Here is a 20309-nt window from a genome sequence, read left to right as displayed (position 1 = left end):
AAACTACAACTCCCAGCATGTACGGTCTGTCAGTGCATTCTGGGAGTTGTAGCTGGAGGCACATGGGTTGGAAACACTGAGTTAGGAAACAGACTCTAGCTCAGTGTTTCCCAATCAGTGTGCCTACAGCTGTTGCAAAACTACAATTCCCAGCATGGCCAGACAGTCAGGGATGCTGGGCGTGTAGTTCTGCAATATCTGGCCCTTCATATGTTGCAGAACTACAACTCCCAGCATGCCTGGACAGTCTGGGCATGCTTGGAGTTGTAGTTATGAAACAACTGGGGAAGAACAGTTTGGAGACTGCTAAGTAGTGGTCTCCATACTGTGGCCCTCCAGATGTTGCAAAACTACAACTCCAAGCATGCCCAGACTGTGCAAGCATGCTGGGAGTTGTAGTTCTGCAACATATGAATGGCCAGATATTGCAGAACTACACGCCCAGCATCCCTGACTGTCTGGCCATGCTGGGAGTTGTAGTTTTGCAACATCTGGAGGGCTACAGTTTGGAGACCACCTTATAGTGGTCTCCAAACTGTGCCACTTCAGATGTTGCAAAACTACAACTCCCAGCATGCCCAGACAGTCAGTGCATGCTGAAAGTTGTAGTTTTGCAACATCTGGAGGACCACAGTTTAGAGACCACTGTACAGTGGTCTCCAAACTTTGAGCCTCCAGATGTTGCAAAACTACAACTCCCAGCATGCCCAGGCAGCCTTTGGCTGTGTTAGCATGCTGGGAGTTGTAGTTTTGCAGCTTTTAGAAGGTCACAGAGAAGATCACTTACAGTGATCTTCACTGCAGCCTTCTGCACGCCGCACTTTCCGGCCACTCCAACTGCTGTCGCCGCCGCTGGTCCAGGATGCCTCCACCGGTCCGGGTAAGCCGGACCATGCTCCCCCCTCGCCTCACGTGTCCCCCCCGCTCTGCCCTGACTTCCGATCGGTGGGCAGAGCGGGGGAAATGAACTCTAACCCCCCCCCCCGGCCCCCTCCTGCCATTGGTAGTCAGCCTGACCGACCAATGGCAGGGGATAGGAGGGGGTGGCAACACTGCCAGCTCGCTCCTATCCTTTAGGATGGTCAGAGCTGTCCGATCACGCTTATTTTCCGGGAGATCGGGTCACCAGTGACCCGATTAGCCCGGATCGCGGGCAAATCGCTGGTCTGAATTGACTAAGGCATTGCCATGGAATGCCTGCTGATAGATATCATCCCGGTCCGATCATAGCCCGGCGAGCGGCGGTGATCGGAAATGTGGAGGGCGTATGGATACGCCCTCCGTCCTTAAGTGACGGGACGTGAGGGCGTATGCATACGCCCTCCGTTCCCAAGAAGTTAAAGGAGCATCACATGCTTGAAACAATCTTATTTATCCACAATTTTGAAAGGGTGCCAATAATTTTGTCCAGACCATTTTTGGAGTTTGGTGACATTATGTCCAATTTGCTTTTTTTCCTCCATTTTTTGGTTTCTTTCCAATACACACAAAGGGAATAAACGTGTATAGCAAAACATGTGTTACTGCAATCCTTTTCTGTGAGAAATACTTCCTTTTGTTGAAAAATTTCAGGGGTGCCAACATTAACGGCCATGTTTGTATGTATGCTGCCGTGGTGTCGGGTGAGGTTAATGTGTGAATTAAGCAAATAATCGCAAGGTTACGGATAACTGGCTTTACTGAGGTTGGAAAGGTGGGACTATCCGTTATAGCTCAGATTAGCATGAAGGAGATGCAGGGTGAACTTTGTGAAGCTTATCGACTTGCTGGGACTTATAGTTGATTGTGCTGTATGTGACAGACTTGACTTGTATGCAACTAAGGCTGCATTCACATCTCGTTTTTGCAATACGGTTCCTGTATCCGGTTTCAGTGAAAAAAACGTATTAAACCATATTGCAAACTGTATGTATAGACATTTCATAGAACACCGTATGCCAACCGTAGCATCCGGTTGTGTACATTTTGCATCATTTATGGTTTTATCCGTTTTTTCCCGTACACAAAACCGTAGTCTACTACGTTTTTATGTCCGGCCAAAAAAACGGATTCAACCCGTATATGTTTTTTTTAAATGGTGGTCTATGGGAACCGTACTGAACCGTATGTGCGTATGGTTCCATCCGGTTTGCACAATACGGTTTTGCAGTTTGCACATACGCAGTGCACGCCGAAAATTCTTCCCACAAATAGAACAAGAAAAACTTTATCTAATTAAGGACAAACATAAAACCGTATCCGTATTTTTTTTCTTCAAAAAACTTATTCAACCGTATGCAACCGGACATCCGTTTTCAAACCTCATCCGGTTTAAAATAGTACAGAGGTCTATATGGTTGTACATGGTTGTATACGGTTCGGTCCGGTTTTAAAACATACGTTATTTTTCAAAAAACCTGATACGGGAACCCTAATGCAAAAACGAGATGTGAATGCAGCCTACCACTAGACTTTAGTTACTTGGACTGGACTAACTTGACTGACTTGACTTGAATTGATCCCCAGATTTTTGTGCTTACTGCCAGGCTTTGACTTTCACCCAGGCACAGGGGTTAACTGGTAGTAAAAGCGAGGTTGCTGGACTAGGCCTCAGGCCTCCTTCAAAATCACCTCAGAGACTCCTCAGACTTCTTTCAACTGTACCTCAGCAACTCTACTGAACTCTGAACTCTGGTTACACTATATATGGGAGCAATTTGGAGATATCCTATTGGGCAGATAAGTCACCTGGTTCACCTTTGCATATTCCCCTAACAACAAGGTCCATAACAACAGGTTTAAGGTTTAAAGAGACAAGTACATAGAAAATACCAATAACTTAACCATTGCATAACAGTTTGTAATATAGAGTCTTGAGAAATGTGGGCCCAAGATGCACATTGAAGCAGCATCTGGACAGATGGACAGAAGAACACCTTATTCTGTACTGGGTCACCACATTGCCAACTTCATCTCCTGTAGAAACTTTGGGGAATTCCTCATGATAATGGTGATGTGGTGTCCCGGTACAGGACATGGTCCTGTACCCTTCCTAAGTCCCCTCAGGAAGAGTCCCTGCAGTCCATAGGGCTCTCCTGCAGGGCTCACCCCTTGCTCACCTTATATAAATGCATTGTAAATGTATTGTGCATATTGTTCTTTGTATATAAAGTTTTACAAATGTATAGAACCTTCCTGGGTCATGAGATCTACTGTCATGTGATGTGCCCAGAGTTCCCTGGGTACAGGACCTACAGGCTTTGCAACCAATGGGCTTTAGTCCAGCCTCCTTAGTATATAGACTAAGGGGCTATAGTCTCTAAACTCGCTCTCTTATCTCCTGAATTTCAGCCAAGCACAATATCTGTACTATCTAAATTCATCTCATCTAGGCCAAAGCCTAAAGAACATGCAGAAACTACTCAACTCAAGAATAATATTAGTAGCACAGTGGCCTGCATAGATATTCTCAATACTACAAGTCCCAGCAAGCCTGTGAGGTATCCTGTGTCCCGGTTGCCCCTAGAGAAACTGCATAACTTTAAAGACTGTTTCATTACTGCTGTGGACATTCCTTTATTGCCTGCCATTTCTGGGTTAGTTGTCGACTAATCAGGGGTTAATAACACCTGACCCCACAGGGTTAATACCACCAGACCCTGCTACACCGTTGCAACCCCCCCAGACACCACAGTGACATATGGAGTGCCTATGGCTCGGTAGAATGCAAACATATGCACCAAGCCTGTATGCTGGCACGAGGGCTGCCATGTTGATGATTCCTCAGTTATATATCTACAATCAATGGTGACAAGTTCTATGAAGTCAAATTGTTGTCAGCAAATAAATCAATAAAACAGATGAATGTTTTTACATCCAGAGGTGACAACAGAAGGAGAAAAAAATCAAATATGAAGTGTACCAGACAAAACAAAGTGAAGAATAGAACCGTTGACATGCATCAAATGGCCACTTTATTCGCTTCCTATTGTAGTAGATAGTTGGATTGTTTTTACGCTTCAGCCGCAATGGGTGGTAAATGGTTCTGCAGGAATATTAGTCCATGTGGACATTATGGATTTTTACTCATTATTTGGAGGTCCTGGCATGCTCTTAGCAGCCTTTTCTACCTTATCCAGGAGATAATCTATACCAGTGGTCTCCAAACTGCGAACCTCCAGATGTTGCAAAACTACAACTCCCAGCATGCACGGACATGGTCCTCCTGTTATCTCCTATCCAAAGGATCTCTGCAACGGCACCCCTGTCATTCGGTGCACGGAGCGAATTCCGCTCCTTGCCCGATGACTGTAGAAGCAAGCCGCCAGACCCCCTCCATTCAGGTCTATTGGAGGAGGCGTGTACATAGCCGTCATGCCCCTCGCATAGACATGAATGGAAGGAGCGTGGCGGGATGTCATAAACACGGAAATCTGCAGCAAAAAAAACATATCCCCTATCTACAGTATAGGGGATAAATGCCGTGGCTTTCCCATGCAGGAGGCGTATCGGTCGCAGCATGACGTTGCAGCCAACATGCCCCCTCCATCAGGGCTGCCATCACGGGGGGTACAGGCAGTACCCATGTAAGGGGCCCGGGGCCTGTGACCTGCATCGATTGCTGGCGCCGGCTGGCAGGATGTGTGAATGACCTGAACATCCCTGTGTCTCAAAAGATCCTTTCAAGACTCAGGGATGTCCGGGTTATCACGGGCCGCGGCCTCTTTAAACTCGCAAAGGTGCCCGGGAGGCAGTGCGCACAGTTACGTCACCAACGTGATGTGCGCCCAGTATGGAGGAGCAGCGCAGAACAGAAGGAGGAGGACGTGCGGGGCGGCAAGTTTCCAGCACCTGGGCAGCTTCGGAGCTCTGATCACTGCTTCTACGGCCCAGGGACCTGCTGTAATGGCCCAGGACCAAAGTAGCAGTGATCAGAGCCCGGGAGCAATGCAGTACAAGTGCCTCCTGCCATATACTGTATATGACTGGAGGCAGTATGTCTGTGAAAGGCCAACAGCTATATATGGGGGCATGGGGGTCTACAAATATATATGGGGGAATGGGGAGGGGGATTCTAGAAATGTTTATGGGGCATAAAGGGGGAGTCTAGAAATGTATGTGGGGGCACAGTGGAGGGTCTACGAATATATATGGGGGCACGGGGGATTCTAGAAATATTTTCTTTGGGGCACAGATGGGGGGTCTAGAAATGTATATTGGGGCAGAAAGGGGGGGTCTAGAAATGGTATATGGAGGCACAGAGGGGGGTCTAGAAATGTATATGGGGGCACAAAAGGGGGAAATCAAGAAATATATATGGGCACAGGGGGTCTAAAAATATGGGGGCACAGATAGGGGGGTCCAGAAATCTATAAGGGGGCACAGAGAGAGGTTTATAAATCTGTATGGGGGCACAAAGGGGGGTCAAAAAATCTATATGGGGGCACAGAGGGTCTACATATATATGGGGGCACAGAGGGTCTACATATATATGGGGGCACAGAGGGGTCTACATATATATGGGGGCACAGAGGGGTCTACATATAAATGGGGGCACAGAGGGGCCTATAAGTATATGAGGACACAAAGCAGGCGCTATTGTTGTGTGGGGCCATACACATGGGGAGTTTGTAAAGTGGTGGGCATTGTGCTGCAGAATGGAGCCTAAAATGTTTGTCTGGCCGCTCTGACAGGTTCCGAGGAGTCACAAAGAGAAGTCTTCACAATGGCCCAGGTCAGAGAGGGGAAAAAAAGAAAAAATGAACAACTTCGATCAGAGAAGACGTCGCCTGTAAGTCCCTTATGTAACTATAATCACTTATACTGTCTGCATAGCGCTGCTGGTATCAAACTGAGTGAGGGAAAAAATAGTGATTTTCCTTTAGGAACCAATCACAGCTCAGCTAACGAGCTCTGGGAAAGAGAAACCTGATTGGCTGTTGTGGGAAAATCTCTCTTTTTTTCTCTCACACAGTTTAATAAATCTGGGCCAATATGTGGGAATATTGGCCAATTTTAGGGCGGTTTCAAAGTAACCAGAATAGGGTATATTAGTGTGGTGTCCCGGTACCGCATCCTATACGGTACTTGTTTATAGGTCCCCATAGCCAGAGTCCCTAGGACGTCGGGGTTCTTTTGTATAGTCCACCCCTAGTCACCTCTCACCCCTATAGTCATTGCTCTAATTATATGCTCCTTATTAGTGGAAGTCTAACTGTATAAAATGTATATAAATAGTTAATTACCTGTGGGAAGCGTAGCAGGACCTGCGGGTCACGTGATCAGGTAAACTCTATGGTATTTCTGCTTGAGGACCTTTGGAGGTCCTTGTGATGTAATGCACTCATTTCCTTTGTGACGGTGAGTGACAGATGGCTGGACCAATCAAAACGGCCCCGCCCCTGCCCATATAAGGGCACGGCGGCCATTAATCTCGCTCTTGTTCCTGTGCTGCCAAGGAGTAAACAGCTCTCTTGGTTCCTGGCTGTTGACGAGAAAGGATCTGCGCTGCTGTCATCAGTGAGTCTAGGCCTTAGCCTTGTGGCGACGGCTGTTCTATTCCAAATTGTGAGTGTATCAATCCCTAAACACTCTGCAAGACTACCGGACCTTATCTATCCCCTAAATCCGGTCGCAATATACCCTGAATTTAGAGACTATTATCTAAAGTCAAGGTCCGCAACATCTGTCAGTCATTGAAGTATATAGAGACTGTTTGATTGAGACTGTTACTACTCTGTGGATGTACCGCAAGCAGTTAAGTAAAGTTTATGCAAGTTCAAATTCAACTACCTTGTGGACCTTCAGTCTTTATTCTTATGCACCTATCGTTACTGGGAAGGGCGGCGATAGGCCGGAGAGTCATCTCAGCATACTAGCCCTCAGCCTGGCGTCACGAACTATAGGGTTAACATTAACCCCTGATATACCAAAGCAAATCCCTGAATGTACTACCCCTACCCCTGATGCCTACCACATTAGATTAAAGTTGGGGTGGGCTCTGGGGGCGCACTTGGCGACAGGCCACAGGGGGTCCAGGCCCTAAGCTGTGTAAGGGACCCTGAAAATTCTGATGGCAGCCCTGCCCTCTATATATCTCTATGGGAGAGGCGGGGATGCAGCGTTCATGCCTCTCCCATAGAGCTGTATGGAGGGGGGGGGGGTGTCTGTCGAGCTCATTGAGCTTGACGCTACGCACATTAGTCAGCGCACAGCACGGCAATGCCGTGGCCCCATTTGGGAGATCGCGGGGGGTCCCAGCTGTCAGACCCCCCCCATGATCAGACACTTATCCCCTATCCTGTGGATAGGGGATCCGTTTTTTTGCTGCAGATGTCCTTTAAAGGGATACTCCGTTGGGAACATCTTATCCTCTATCCAAAGGATACGGGATAAGATATTAGATTGCGGGGATCCCCACGATCTAACATCTTATCCCATTGTCCAAAGGATAGGGGATAAGATGTTTCCAACGGAGTATCCCTTTAAGGGCGGGGGAAGGTGAAGTAAGGAAGTAATTTCACCCGAATAGTTGTAGGTAGCAATAGTTGTAAATAGCTCAGGGTGCCATTTGATGGTTTTGACCGGTCTTTGGGGAGACATGGGGTCGGACATGGTACCTAGAGGGGGTTGGGGGTTATACAAAATTTATATGTTTGAAGTGGACAATTTATATGTATAATTCTTTTTTTTAGACCGAATTAAATAATAAAAAGAAAAAGAAAAAAAAAATTATAATAAAATAAAAAAGGTGAGTAGGGGGTATAGGGGTGTTTTTGTGGGTGTGTCCTACTTCATGTAGACTTGTTCTTTCATGCACTTTCTATAGAAACACATCTTGCAGCAAAAATAAATAATAAATAATAAATAAAATAGAGTTTTGAGTTTTTCCGTAGTTCCCTAGTCTATTGTCCATGCTGCGTGTGGCCATGTACAGTGTGTACAGAATGCAAACTTGTCTCCTGCTTTTCCAGATTTTTTGCATACAAGCCAAGTCCTGTGTGTGTGTTGCTCGGGAGACTTGTCAAAGACTAATTGTTACTGAAAGAGAGAAGCCCGAACCTGTTTTCCTATGTGTCTATAGCAACACCACATGAGCTCTGTTGTGCATTGACTAACGTGATTTCATCAAGGAACAGGTAGACCATAGAAAATCCTTGCACGTCCCCCTGTGTTCGCCGCTTCAATGGCAGAACCTGCTGTATCCCCCAGGAAGGAGAAACTATGCCTCTTGAGTCGCTTTGCACCATCTCCCTCCTTAGCAGAACTTCGGATGAGGGAGAAGAGGTTTGTCCTGGACTGTGTGGCTGTAGAAAGTGTTTCGAAGGATTACAGTGTCTCCTTACCGAAGCTGGGGTCCGTCATACCCCCTTACAATGCCCAAAAGGACCGCCATGTGCGCAATTATTTCCACAGTAGACCTGTGCCGCCACTACTGAGGAGCACAGGGCAGGTGAGTACATCGAATAGTCTCTGTTTCTGGAAAACCTCATTGAGTAGCCTTAGAACATGACTGGGGATTTAAGTAGCCAAGCCAAAATAGGTAGGGTTATTTGTAATCAAGGTTCACATAATTATAGCTATTATATCAGTGTTTCTCAAGCGGTGTGCTACCAGCTGTTGCAAAACTACAACTCCCAGCATGCCCGGACAGCCGTTGGCTGTCCGGGCATGCTGGGAGTTGTAGTTTTGCAACAGCTGGAGGCACACCGGTTGGAAAACACTGTATTAGTTCCTTCCAGGGGCTCTGCTCTAGAGGTAGCACTCACTTTGGGGGTCTGTTGTCTGCGAGGGTTCATTGCCCCATAAAAAGGCACCAGTATTATATATTGCACATGTATGGGGCGGGCTTCATTTTACGTCCCAGTTCTTTTCTATTTCACTGTATTTTGGTTTTGCAGGCATCTGGAGGGACATCAACACTCGGTCCTCTCGCTGACCGTTTCCAGCACAATGGCGCAGCTTCACTTTATCTACTAACCAGAAATAACTCCGGATCAGGTACAGTATTTTATCTCTTGTCTGCAGTATGACTATTATTTCCTTTACTTTTTTTGCCTTTTTTTCAATGTATACTATTTTTATGCTCCCCCCCCCCCCCCCGAGCCTCAATGCACTGATCTTTGCCACCCCATGCACCCCAGTAATAGTGATCTGCTATGGTTTATAATTTTCAGTAGTGATCTCTACCTCTGTGCGCTTACAGCAGTGATCTGTCTCCCTGTGCACCACTGATAGTAATCTGCTACTGTCCGTAACTTACAGCAGTATATTGTCCTTGCCTATAACTCAGCAGTGATCTGTGCACTAGTAATAGGCATCTGCCACTGACTTACATTTCCATCAGTGATCTGTGCTTTTATGTGCACCAGTTATAGTGATCTGTTATTGTCTTGTGGTGTCCCGGTACATGACCTGTCCTGTACCATCCTTAAGTCCCCTCAGGAAGAGTCCCTTAGGTCCATTGGGTTCTCCTGCAGGGCTCCCCCCATCATTGTCTCATATAAATGCAATGTATATTCATTATGTGTATCTATTGTTCATTTGTATAAAGTTGTACAGTTTATATAAAATGTATAGGACCTTCCTTGGTCATATGACCTACTGTCATGTGATATACCCAGAGTTTCATGGGCACAGGAACCCCAGGCATTAGCAACCAATGGGCTTTAGTCCAGCCCCCTAGTATATAAGGGGCTGTAGTCTTTCAGTTAGCTCTGTTATTTCCTGCTTCTCATCCTGTACACTAAATCTGCATAAATTCCTGCACAATTGCATCTAGGTCCAAGCCTAAAGGGGTTATCCAGGAAAAAACTATTTTTTTTGTATATCAACTGGCTCCAGCAAGTTAAACAGATTTGTAAATTACTTCTATTAAAAAATCTTAATCCTTTCAATAATTATCAGCTGCTGAAGTTGAGATGTTGTTTTCTGTCTGGCAACAGTGCTCTCTGCTGACATCTCTGCTTGTCTTGGGAACTGCACAGAGTAGAAGAGGTTTGCTATGGGGATTTGCTTCTAAACTGGGCGGTTCCCAAGACACGTGTCATCAGAGAGCACTTAGACAAAAAAATAACAACTCAACTTCAGCAGCTCATAAGTACTGAAAGGATTAAGATTTTTTTTTAATAGAAGTAATTTACAAATCTGTTTAACTTTCTGGAGCCAGTTGATATATAAAAAAAAAAAGTTTTTTCCTGGATAACCCCTTTAAGGAACAGCAGCCACTTCTAAAACATGTTACAATTCTCTCTACAAATCCAGTGACTACTGCTCAGGAATATATTAGTAGCACAGTGGCCTGCCTAAATATCTCAATAACTACAAGTCCAAGCTAGCCTGCGAGGTATCCTGTGTCCCGGTTGCCTCTGAAGGAAACTGCATTATTGTAAAGACTGTTCCCTAAGCATTTCAAGTAAAAGTTCCAGTTTATTCAGAATCCTTGTTGTGGACATTCCTTTATTACAAACCGTTTTTGGGTTGGTTGACGGCGGTTACCATACTGGAATAACCACATCCTGGCGTCACGAACACTAAGGGGTTAACAACATCTTGCCCCCAGGGTTAATACACCGGACCCTGCTACATACTGCAACACCCCAGTCACCACAGTCTATAACTGTTAACAGGGGGTATGTACCTTCCTGTGCACCCGTGATCTGCTACTGTCTATAACTCCCAGCAGTGATCTGTGACACCCAGTGTGTGGTGTGTGGGGGATGCAATGTAGGGCAGATGTTTTAACCCTGGAGGCAGATGTCATTAACCCCTTCTTGTCGTGACGCCAGGGCGTGGTTTAGCCTTAACCACCCGAAGGTAATACCGCTGGTCCTGGGCTAGGCACGGGGGCAATGAAGACACAGACGCCAAGTTACGGAGACAGGTGATACAGTCTATGCAGTACAGACAATATCCCAAGGAGGTGACCAGTGATACAGGGGGACCTCGCAGGCTTGCTGGGACTTGCAGTATGTAGAAAGACTTTAGTGCAGGCCACGGTGACTGTATAGAAGACTTGACTGACTTGACAATTGACATGAAGAGGACTTTGAGCTTACTTCAGCTGACTTTGTGTCCAGAGCATTGGAGGCCTCAAGCCTAAAGTCTGCAGCCACACACACTGAGATGACTGCACTGGACCTCAGCACGAGCAAGAATCCTGGAAAAGAGAGATTGTAGCTCCACCCCTGGTTTTTATAGGGATGTCTAGCAAAGAGCCCATAGGTCACTGCAGGGGTCACCTGGTCACTAGTGCTTCCTAGGTAACAAGTACAAGGTCACAGTAATTAAAGAAACATTACACTTTTAACATATAACATATGTACATAGGGGATAACACTGCAGGGGGCACTGGGGACATAAAGGAACTGTTACGCCGGGTGCTCCGGATCCCTGCTCCTCCCCGGAGCGCTCGCGACGTTCTCCTCTCTGCATCGCCCCGGTCAGACCCGCTGACCGGGAGCGCTGCACTGATATTCACGATGGGGATGCGATTCGCATAGCGGGACGCGCCCGCTCGCGAATCGCATCCCAAGCCACTTACCCGTCCCGGTCCCCGGCTGTCACGTTCTGGCGCGCGCGGCTCCGCTCTCTAGGGCGCGTGCGCGCCAGCTCTCTAAGATTTAAAGGGCCAGTGCACCAATGATTGGTGCCTGGCCCAATCAGTCTAATCAGCTTCCACCTGCTCCCTGCTTATATAACCTCACTTCCCCCTCCCTTCCTTGCCGGATCTTGTTGCCTTGTGTCAGAGAAAGCGTTTAGTGTTGTCCAAAGCCTGTGTTCCAGATCTTTTGCTGTTGCCCCTAACTACGACCCTTGCTGCCTGCCCTGACCTTCTGCTACGTCCGACCTTGCTCTTGCCTTGTCCTTTTGTACAGCGCCTATCTCAGCAGTCAGAGAGGTTGAGCCATTGCCGGTGGATACGACCTGGTTGCTACCGCCGCTGCAAGACCATCCTGCTTTGCGGCGGGCTCTGGTGAATACCAGTAGCAACTTAGAACCGGTCCGCCGGCACGGTCCTCGTCAATCCCTCTCTGACACAGAGGATCAACTTCCAGCTTGCCGAATCATAACAGGGACTCTGCCTGACAGGGTAGGAGAAGGGTACTGGGAAACACCATCCCGCACTGGGCCACCACAAACTCCCCCTCTTTAATGAAGTCGCCCTCCCCCTCTTTAAGGAAAAGCCCAGTCCTTGAGGGCAGAGGACCGGAATGACCACAGGGGCAACAGACAGTTCCTGGGGCATTTCAAACAACGTCCATATCCAGGTCTGGGGGTGATAAACAGGTGAACAAAAGGAGTCCATGTGGCATAAAAATGTCTGTACACAATCAAAACATGTGGAAGCTTAGTAACCTTGTAACTGCTGTGGTAACATGAGCAAAGGACAATATACATAACATTATACATGACTCTTTCGGATTGGGCTCCTGGAGGCTATATACCCAATGCCTTGGCTACTGGGGTCCCTCGGTTGGATACACTTCCCCCCAGAATGTCCATTGGACATTTGTTATGTTATTTTTGTATGTACACCGTGGGTTAACAAGAATACCTTCTGGTCAGTAAAGTAAACAGGAATGCCTACTTCTTTGGGAGCTCTTGATACAACGTGAGTTGGAGCCGGTTCTGTTTCATCAAACTCTAGAGAAGGTAGCTGTTCTGGACTGGCAGGACCTGTTGGCAGAGACATTGGTGAGACAGTTGATCTGGAGATCGGGGTGTAAACTGGTGCCAACGGTGACAGGACTGGGACTGGTGTGGCGACTAAGGTTGGTTTAACCGGTTCTGGGTTTGGCGACATACAGAAACCTGCAGGCTGACTTGGGGAGAACATAGAGACATCCATGGATGGGTGGATTCCCTCTCCCGGCACATACTCCCTCGCAGGTCTGACAGCGGTGGAGAAGCTGCTGGGAGATCGGGTAGGTCTTCCTTGAGACACAGCTTGATTCTGTTATGATGGACAACTTGCGGCTCGTACCCAAGTTTTTGTACCTCGTACACGTCAGAGTCTGGATAGGGTACGGCTGTCACTGTGTATTGTTCTGTCTCCCAGATAGAGTCCAGTTTATAAGTTCTCGGGAACTTATGCAGCCAGACTTTGTCACCTAGCTGGAGGGGTGTGGTGGAGGTATGACGGTTATAATCTTGCTGTTGTCTTCGTTGAGCCTTGCCCATCTTTTTGCCAACAATCTCTTTTGCTTATTGGATCCTCCTTTTATGGTCAAAGACCCACTCCATGGGGAGTTATTGAATGGGGCCTGAAACCCAAACGTCCGGTCCTTAGGCAGCGGCCCATGCTGCCCCATCATTAGGTAGAAAGGGGTGTACCCGGTAGAACAATGGGCCGTGTTGTTATAAATCGCCAACAATTCGGGCAACAATCGGGGCCACTCTTCATGCTTGGATACAGAAGCTGCTCGCAACATGTGGATGAAGACTTGATTGATGCACTCACATAGCCCGTTCCCTTGAGGGTGATAAGCAGCAGTCCGAAGTTTCTTACAGGCATGAAACTGACACAGCTCCTGGAAGAGTTGGGCCTCGAAGGCACCCAAGGGTTTGTAGCCAATTGGAGTAGAACTGCTGGGCCACTGTTTTGGCTGTGAGGTCTTTAACAGGTACTACGACAACCCATTTGGAGTAGTGATCCACCATGGTGAGAGCATAAGTGTACCTGGACCAGGTAGTAGACAACTTGACATGGTCTAGCGTGACCAACTGATTAGGCCTTTCAGTCTGGATGGAATGGAGGGGTGCTCTTGCGTCCATGCATACATTCTTGGTGACATTGCAGACTGCACACTCAATGCACCATTTCTCAATGTCGCTCCACATTCCAATCCAGTAGAATCTTTGTCTTAAAGTAGCCTCGGTCTTGTGAACTCCAAAGTGTCCCGACTGATCATGATATGTGTTGAGGACCATCACCGCATCTCTTCGGAGAACCAGAACCTGATGAAGTCAATCACCAGAGACCGGATCCAAAGGATTTCGGTACAACAACCCCTTGTGCACAAACAGCGCTTCCTCTGTCGTCACAGATGTTTCAACTCGTAGTCACACTGGGCCTGGCATAGACGGGTTGGTGCCTTTTTCGCCAGAAGGTAGTCCAAGAGATCCCCCATGACTCGACTTTCATCTTGTAGTGTCTTCCAGGTGTATAGGTCTTCTTAGACCTTCTCGGACATGGGTTCACCGTCCTCAAGGGCGGTCACAACATTCTGATTAACAAACTTTTGGTAAAATGGGGGCATCTCCACATCTTCCCACTCGTCTTTGACTTGTGGTTCTTCGCCTGGGGTCATCTGAGACAGTACATCGGCATTGACATTTGACTTGCCGCTCCTGTACTTGATGGTAAAATTGTAATTGGACAATCTTGAGGCCAAACGCTGGTCAATGGCACCCAATTTGGCCATATTCAGATGGGCCAACGGGATATTATGCGTGTAGACGGTGAATGGCGGGGCAGACATTTAGTCCTTAAACTTTTCAGTCACGGCCCATATGAAGGCGAGAAGCTCCAGTTTGAAGGAGCTGTAGTTTGCATAATTTTTTTTCTGCTCCTCGCAGGTTATGACTGACATAGGCTATAACACGCTCTTGCCCTTCTTGCACTTGGGACAGGACAGCTCCCAGACCTTCGAAGCTGGCATCAGTATATAGCCGGAATGGCTGACTGTAGTCTGGATACGCCAGGATGGGTGGTTCTGTCAGCAGACGCTTAAGAGCCCGGAACATTGTCTCTTGCTCTTTGGTCCATTCAACAGGTAGTCTTCCACTGTAGTTCTCCTTCGCTGTTCCCTGCAGGAGAGCTGTGTGGGGTTATGCAATCTTGGTGAAGTGGGGAATGAAGCTTCCCAGGAAGCTTCTGACATCCTTTACCGTGCACTGGGTAGGCCAGTTCTTGACAACCTCCACCTTTTCAGGATTGGGCTGGACTCCCTCGTCTCTGTTAACATGACCTAGGTAGTGTACCTGGGGCTTAAGCAAATGACACTTTGACGGCTTAATCTTCAACCCATGTTTGATCAGGACTTGGAAGACATCTGACAGGTGACTGTGGTACTCTTGGTAGGACATGGAATACACAATGAAATCATCCAGGTACAATAGAACACTTTGAAAATTCAGATGGCTCAGGCACCGTTCCATCAGACACGGGAATGTAGCAGGGGCATTACATCGCCCAAACGGCATACTTTTAAACTCGAACAGTCCCATGGGTGTCACAAAGGCGGTCTTCTCTCTCCCTTCATGGCCGTAGACACTTGCTAATATCTGCTGGTTAACTCCAGGGTAGAGAAGTAAGCAGCCGACCTGAGAGCTGTGAGTGACTCTTTGATTCTGGGTAGAGGATAAGCGTCCTTACGTGTGACATTGTTCAACTTCCTGTAGTCAACACAAAAGCGGAGAGTTCCATCTTTTTTCTTGAACAAGGGGCGCCGCCCAGGGACTCTGACTCTCTTGAATGACATTCGTCTCTTTCATATCGGCCAGCATCTTCTTGACAGTCTGATACATGCCTGGCGCGATCGGACGGTGTCTTTCTTTAATAGGCGGGCTGTCGCCGGTGAGGATTCTGTGTTGCATCATAGACATATGTCCAAAGTCTTTGGGGTGTTTACTAAAAGCCTCGTAGCACCTTTTGGTGACGTTGACGACTCCCTTGACTTGATCCGTTGGGGTAGTATCATCTCCAACTTGGAGTTGCGCCCACCTGATCCTTCAGCCACTTGGGCCGCACACTGTCGGACCACCTTGCATTCTGTTAGGATGTCCCTTGACTCTATGAGATACAGCTGGGCGACTGGGGTGTATTTAGGTAACACAGTAACAGCATCAGACAGATTGACTAACCGGACTGGGACTCTCCCGTTGGTCACTGTGACAAGGCTTCTCGCAGCTCGGACAAGTGTTTGATCTTCCCATTGCATAGGCTCCAGCAGGGCTTGATAGTCCATGTTCCTTACTCCAGGGCATACACGGCACCAGATGATGGTCTCTGTGTTAGGTTGCAAGTTCACCAACCTGATGTCTTGTACTCGAACTCTACAGATTTCACCTTGCTTGTTGGCAAACTTCTGCTCCGCCTGTAGAACTTTCAAGTGGTGCTGCGCAGCCAGCTGGCCTGAAGGAGACATGTAGGGGAGAGAGGCATGCGAGGAATGTACTATTTCAGCAAAACAGTATTTCATGTTCATCCCCAATATAAACTCAGCAGATCCCTTATCTGACACATTAGTTACAATCACTCCCTGCCCTCTAAGTACATGCTCTCCCAACTGAATGGTTGGCTCCCAGTATCCATGTCTGGGTATTGGTTGCCCATTACCCGCAACTACTCTAAAGTCAACATAATCAGGCTCACACAATAAACTAGCATCCCAATGCTTATAAAAAACATTTTTAGGTATAGTAGACACTTATGACCCTGTATCTATCAGTACCTCCAACTGTACAACTTATACAACAACTTTTACATAGTGGCAGGAATGAGAGTCCTGATCTAGATCGTTGGGGGATTGGACCTGATAACTGTTTTCCTGAGGGCCAGTCCACGTCCTCAGGGGAAATCCATTTAAATCCCAACACTGTATTTTCCAATGTCCTGCTTTATTACAATAGGCACAAAAGGTTCTGAGTCCTGGAGGGCCTATTGGGCGGAGGGTTGAAATTGCAGGGAGTAGGAGCGGGGACATATTTTCTATGTAGGGGCTGTTTACGGTCAGGTGGAGTGGCACGGGCGGTAAGCTCCTTCACAGCCTTAGTCAACTGTTCAATATCCTGGATAACACTTTGTAGACTGGATACTGATGCTCGCAGGTACTTGCAAAATCTGCGCCACAGCGGGTTCCGGGTAATAGACAGCAGAACTTCCAGTTTCGGACCGGCCTGTAATGTCTTCCCCTGTGCAACACAGTGCGGATCTTTGGTTCCTCCTCGCAAAACACTGAAGGGGCATCACCGCTGGGGACTGACGGGGCGGAGCTGCGACCGCTCACGTGCGCGGGAAACACCGGACCAATTTAACCCTTTCAGGTACCGACTCTTTACACTCCACAGCGGCAAACAACAGTCTTTCCTTCACCTCCCCCTCTATTTCACATGCGCCATGAGTAAAACACTTTTCAATGACAACAGTCCCATACACATTTTTCTGGTGCAAACTTCTTTCGCATCGGCATGCAATTTTTTGCAAACAGTATTGGACACAGTTCAGACTAGGGGGGAGGACTTGTGGCATATGGCACACACCCGCATCCTGTTAGTGATGCCAAAAGTTGTGGCGTGTGGGGGTGCAATGTAGGACAGATGCTGTAAGCCTGGGAGCACATGTTATTAACCCCTTCTTGTCGTGACACCAGGGCGTGGTTTAGCCTTAACCACCCGAAGGTAATACCGCATGTCCTGGGCTAGGCACGGGGGCAATGAAGACACTGATGCCAAGTTGGACATTGGTAGCTTTACTGAGGGTAGACAGGTGATACAGTCTTTGCAGTACAGCCAATATCCCAAGGAGGTGACCAGTGACACAGGGGGACCTCGCAGGCTTGCTGGAACTTGCAGTATGTAGAGACACTTTAGTGCAGGCCACGGTGACTATATCGAAGACTTGACTTGACTGACTTGACAATTGACATGAAGATGACTTTGAGCTTACTTCAGCTGACTTTGTGGCTGCAGACTTTAGGCTTGAGGCCTCCAATGCTCTGGACACATAATGAGATGACTGCACTGGACCTCAGCAGGAGCAAGAATGCTGGAAGAGAGGAATTGTATTCCCACCCCTGGTTTTTATAGAGGTGTCTAGCAAAGAGCCCATAGGTCACTTGAGGGGTCACCTGGTTACTAGTGCCTCCTGGGTAACAAGCACATGGTCACAGTAATTAAAGGAACATTACACTTTTAACATATAACATATGTACATATGGGATAACACTGCAGGGGGCCCTGGGTACACAAAGGGACTTTGCCTGACAGGGCAGGAGAAGGGTACGGGGAAACACCATCCCGCACTGGGCAACCACAAGTGCACCAGCAATAATGATTTGCTATTGTCTGTAACTTTCACCAGTAATCTCTGCCTCCCTGTGCACCAGTAATAGTGATCTGCTACTGTCTGTAACTTTCTGCAGTGATCTCTGCCTCCCTGTGCACCAGTAATAGTGATCTGCTACTGTCTGTAACTTCCAGCAGTGATCTGTGCAGGATGGGGTCAGCACTGAGGCATTTGCAATGCATTCCGCATGCTCATTGAGTCATCTGGCTGTCGTCGTTGCAGTCTATAGCCATGTCACCTATGACTGTGCCGTGTCATCAGTATTCATGTCATGTTCCAGGTCATTCTGCAGAGCACATTAGGGGCCATGGCTTGTTTCTATCTTCTATCAAGCCGGTGATTGGTTACAATGGATTCTATGGCTACAGACGAACCACCCCATCGCTCCGAAGAATGCCCTCCCCATTCGGAATTGTTACTAAGTCAGCAATTTACTAATATATTTACTTATATTAAACTTATTATAGTGATCCACACCCTGCTATACAGAGTGAAGGTTTTACAGATGGCTCTAATATTACAATATTGATTCTGTGTAAGAAAAGTAAAAAGCATCATAAACATTTCTGCTCGCAGTGCATTGTGGGATGAGCCAAAGGGGTATTTGTGATTTTTCATGACACTGAGAACATAAGATTTCATGACTCATAATAAAATTCACATATAAAGTCACTTCTGTTAATCTTTTGTTGTAATTCTTTGGATGTGATGATATTCTTTTACTGATCTTTATTGTCTTATTTGTTACTTTATAAAAAATATGTCATTTTGTGGGTGCAAAAATCTCATACAATGAAACCATCTTGTCTCATAATACCTTTTTTTTTTTTTTAAACTACATAGTCTGAGCCATCCGTATTTTGGGAAATATTTGCAGTTATTGAATATAAGGCCTGGGATGGATTTGAAAAGAGGAGAAGCCTCAGTCTTTACTTTATGTGTCCTCCGTGTATGATCCTTTCCCGGCTTTGTATTCAATAATAACAATTAAAAACCTGAATGTGTGAACATAACACTAAGTGGCATGAAGCATTGACAAGTAAGAAACCGTGTTGAGCAATTAAGTTACTAAATCTATTCAAATCTATTCTTGACTGTATAAAATTATTGCAATTAAAAACCTGAACAGGTGAACTGAACGTGTGAACACAGCCTAAGGTACTTGTGCTATTAATGGAAACGTGAGCCCAATAATGTCACTATGAAGAAGATTGATGGAGAAGGGGATTCTGAAAAGCGATTACTAGATATTGGCCATATGTATAGGGCTACAGGTACATAAACATCATTTTTTCTGCTAATTTAACCCGTTCAGGATGCAGGGCATACTGGCCTTGTGTCCTGGTACTTAAGGACCTGTGCATCCTGCTCTTTTCCAGTCACCGCCACGATAGTTGCAATTTGTCGGCCAATTCGGTGACCCGATAAAGGAGGGTGATCGGTGGTGTATGACACACCACCAATCACTCTGCTTACATAGCTGGGATGTGGCAGTGATGCCACCCCCCAAGACAGCCGCGATTGGCCAGTCGCAACTACCTGACCAATCACGGCAGTGAGGGATAGAGAGGGGAGCATGTTGCCCCGCTCTGCCCACCCCACAGCACCCCTACATGTGCTGATGAGCAGAACGGTGTCTCATGCTGCCATCTCCTCTCTTCAGTGAAAAAAAGAGAATTCAGTGCATCCTGTGTCATCCAGCACTTTAGCTGATAGGGACAGTTTTAGGTTAGGTAGGGAAAGCTTTTAGGTGGTAAAAAAATATATATTTCTACCCCACAGCACTCCTCCCACCATAGGTGTCCAAGGGTCCGCTGTGTGACCCAGTCCCTACCGGGGTGCTGCAGTCTGCTGCTAGTATTTTTTGGGGTGCAGATTTATTTATTTTTTTTAGCTAACTTTATAGCCAGATCATCTTCCCTATAAAAGAGCGGTCGGCTACTGTTAGCAAATCGCCTACCCCACTGCTGATCAGTGCAATATATGCTTTTTTTATGCAGGGCATTTTGCGCTAGAAGTAAAAAAAATTTTTTCAAATCTTTATTTAATATTTTATTTTTAGTTTTATTATTATATATATATATATATATATATATATATATATATATATATATTGGCCCACAGGGTGTTTTCGGCAGAGGAGGTACGCCATGATGCTCTCCGACACCAAAAGCGCCAGTGAGGACTAGGAAGACCCCACTTTCCTGTTGTCTTCCTCGTCCTCCTCATCATGAAGTAGTGATAATGAGCAGTGATGATG

At 46.9% G+C, this 20309-nt stretch overlaps 1 protein-coding gene across 1 annotated transcript; it reads left to right on the top strand.

Moving 5' to 3' along the window:
- The first annotated feature begins 8132 nt into the window (after positions 1-8132).
- SPMAP1 (sperm microtubule associated protein 1) lies at positions 8133-19403 on the top strand. The gene is made up of 3 exons (XM_056519286.1): positions 8133-8431; positions 8880-8979; positions 18330-19403. Exons 1-3 carry the CDS (start codon positions 8165-8167, stop codon positions 18485-18487), a joined length of 525 nt encoding a protein of 174 aa, XP_056375261.1. The 5' UTR covers positions 8133-8164; the 3' UTR covers positions 18488-19403.
- Positions 19404-20309: the final 906 nt, after the last annotated feature.

The sequence above is a fragment of the Hyla sarda genome, chromosome 5, assembly GCF_029499605.1.
Source record: "Hyla sarda isolate aHylSar1 chromosome 5, aHylSar1.hap1, whole genome shotgun sequence".
Classification (NCBI taxonomy): domain Eukaryota; kingdom Metazoa; phylum Chordata; class Amphibia; order Anura; family Hylidae; genus Hyla; species Hyla sarda.
This window is presented reverse-complemented; position numbering and strand designations above follow the sequence as displayed.

Coding starts and splice junctions, on each gene's coding strand:
- SPMAP1 (XM_056519286.1), top strand. CDS start 8,165: ATGGCAGAACCTGCTGTATCCCCCAGGAAGGAGAAACTATGCCTCTTG. Junction 8,432..8,879: donor TACTGAGGAGCACAGGGCAG/GTGAGTACATCG, acceptor TTGGTTTTGCAG/GCATCTGGAGGGACATCAAC. Junction 8,980..18,329: donor CAGAAATAACTCCGGATCAG/GTACAGTATTTT, acceptor GTCATGTTCCAG/GTCATTCTGCAGAGCACATT.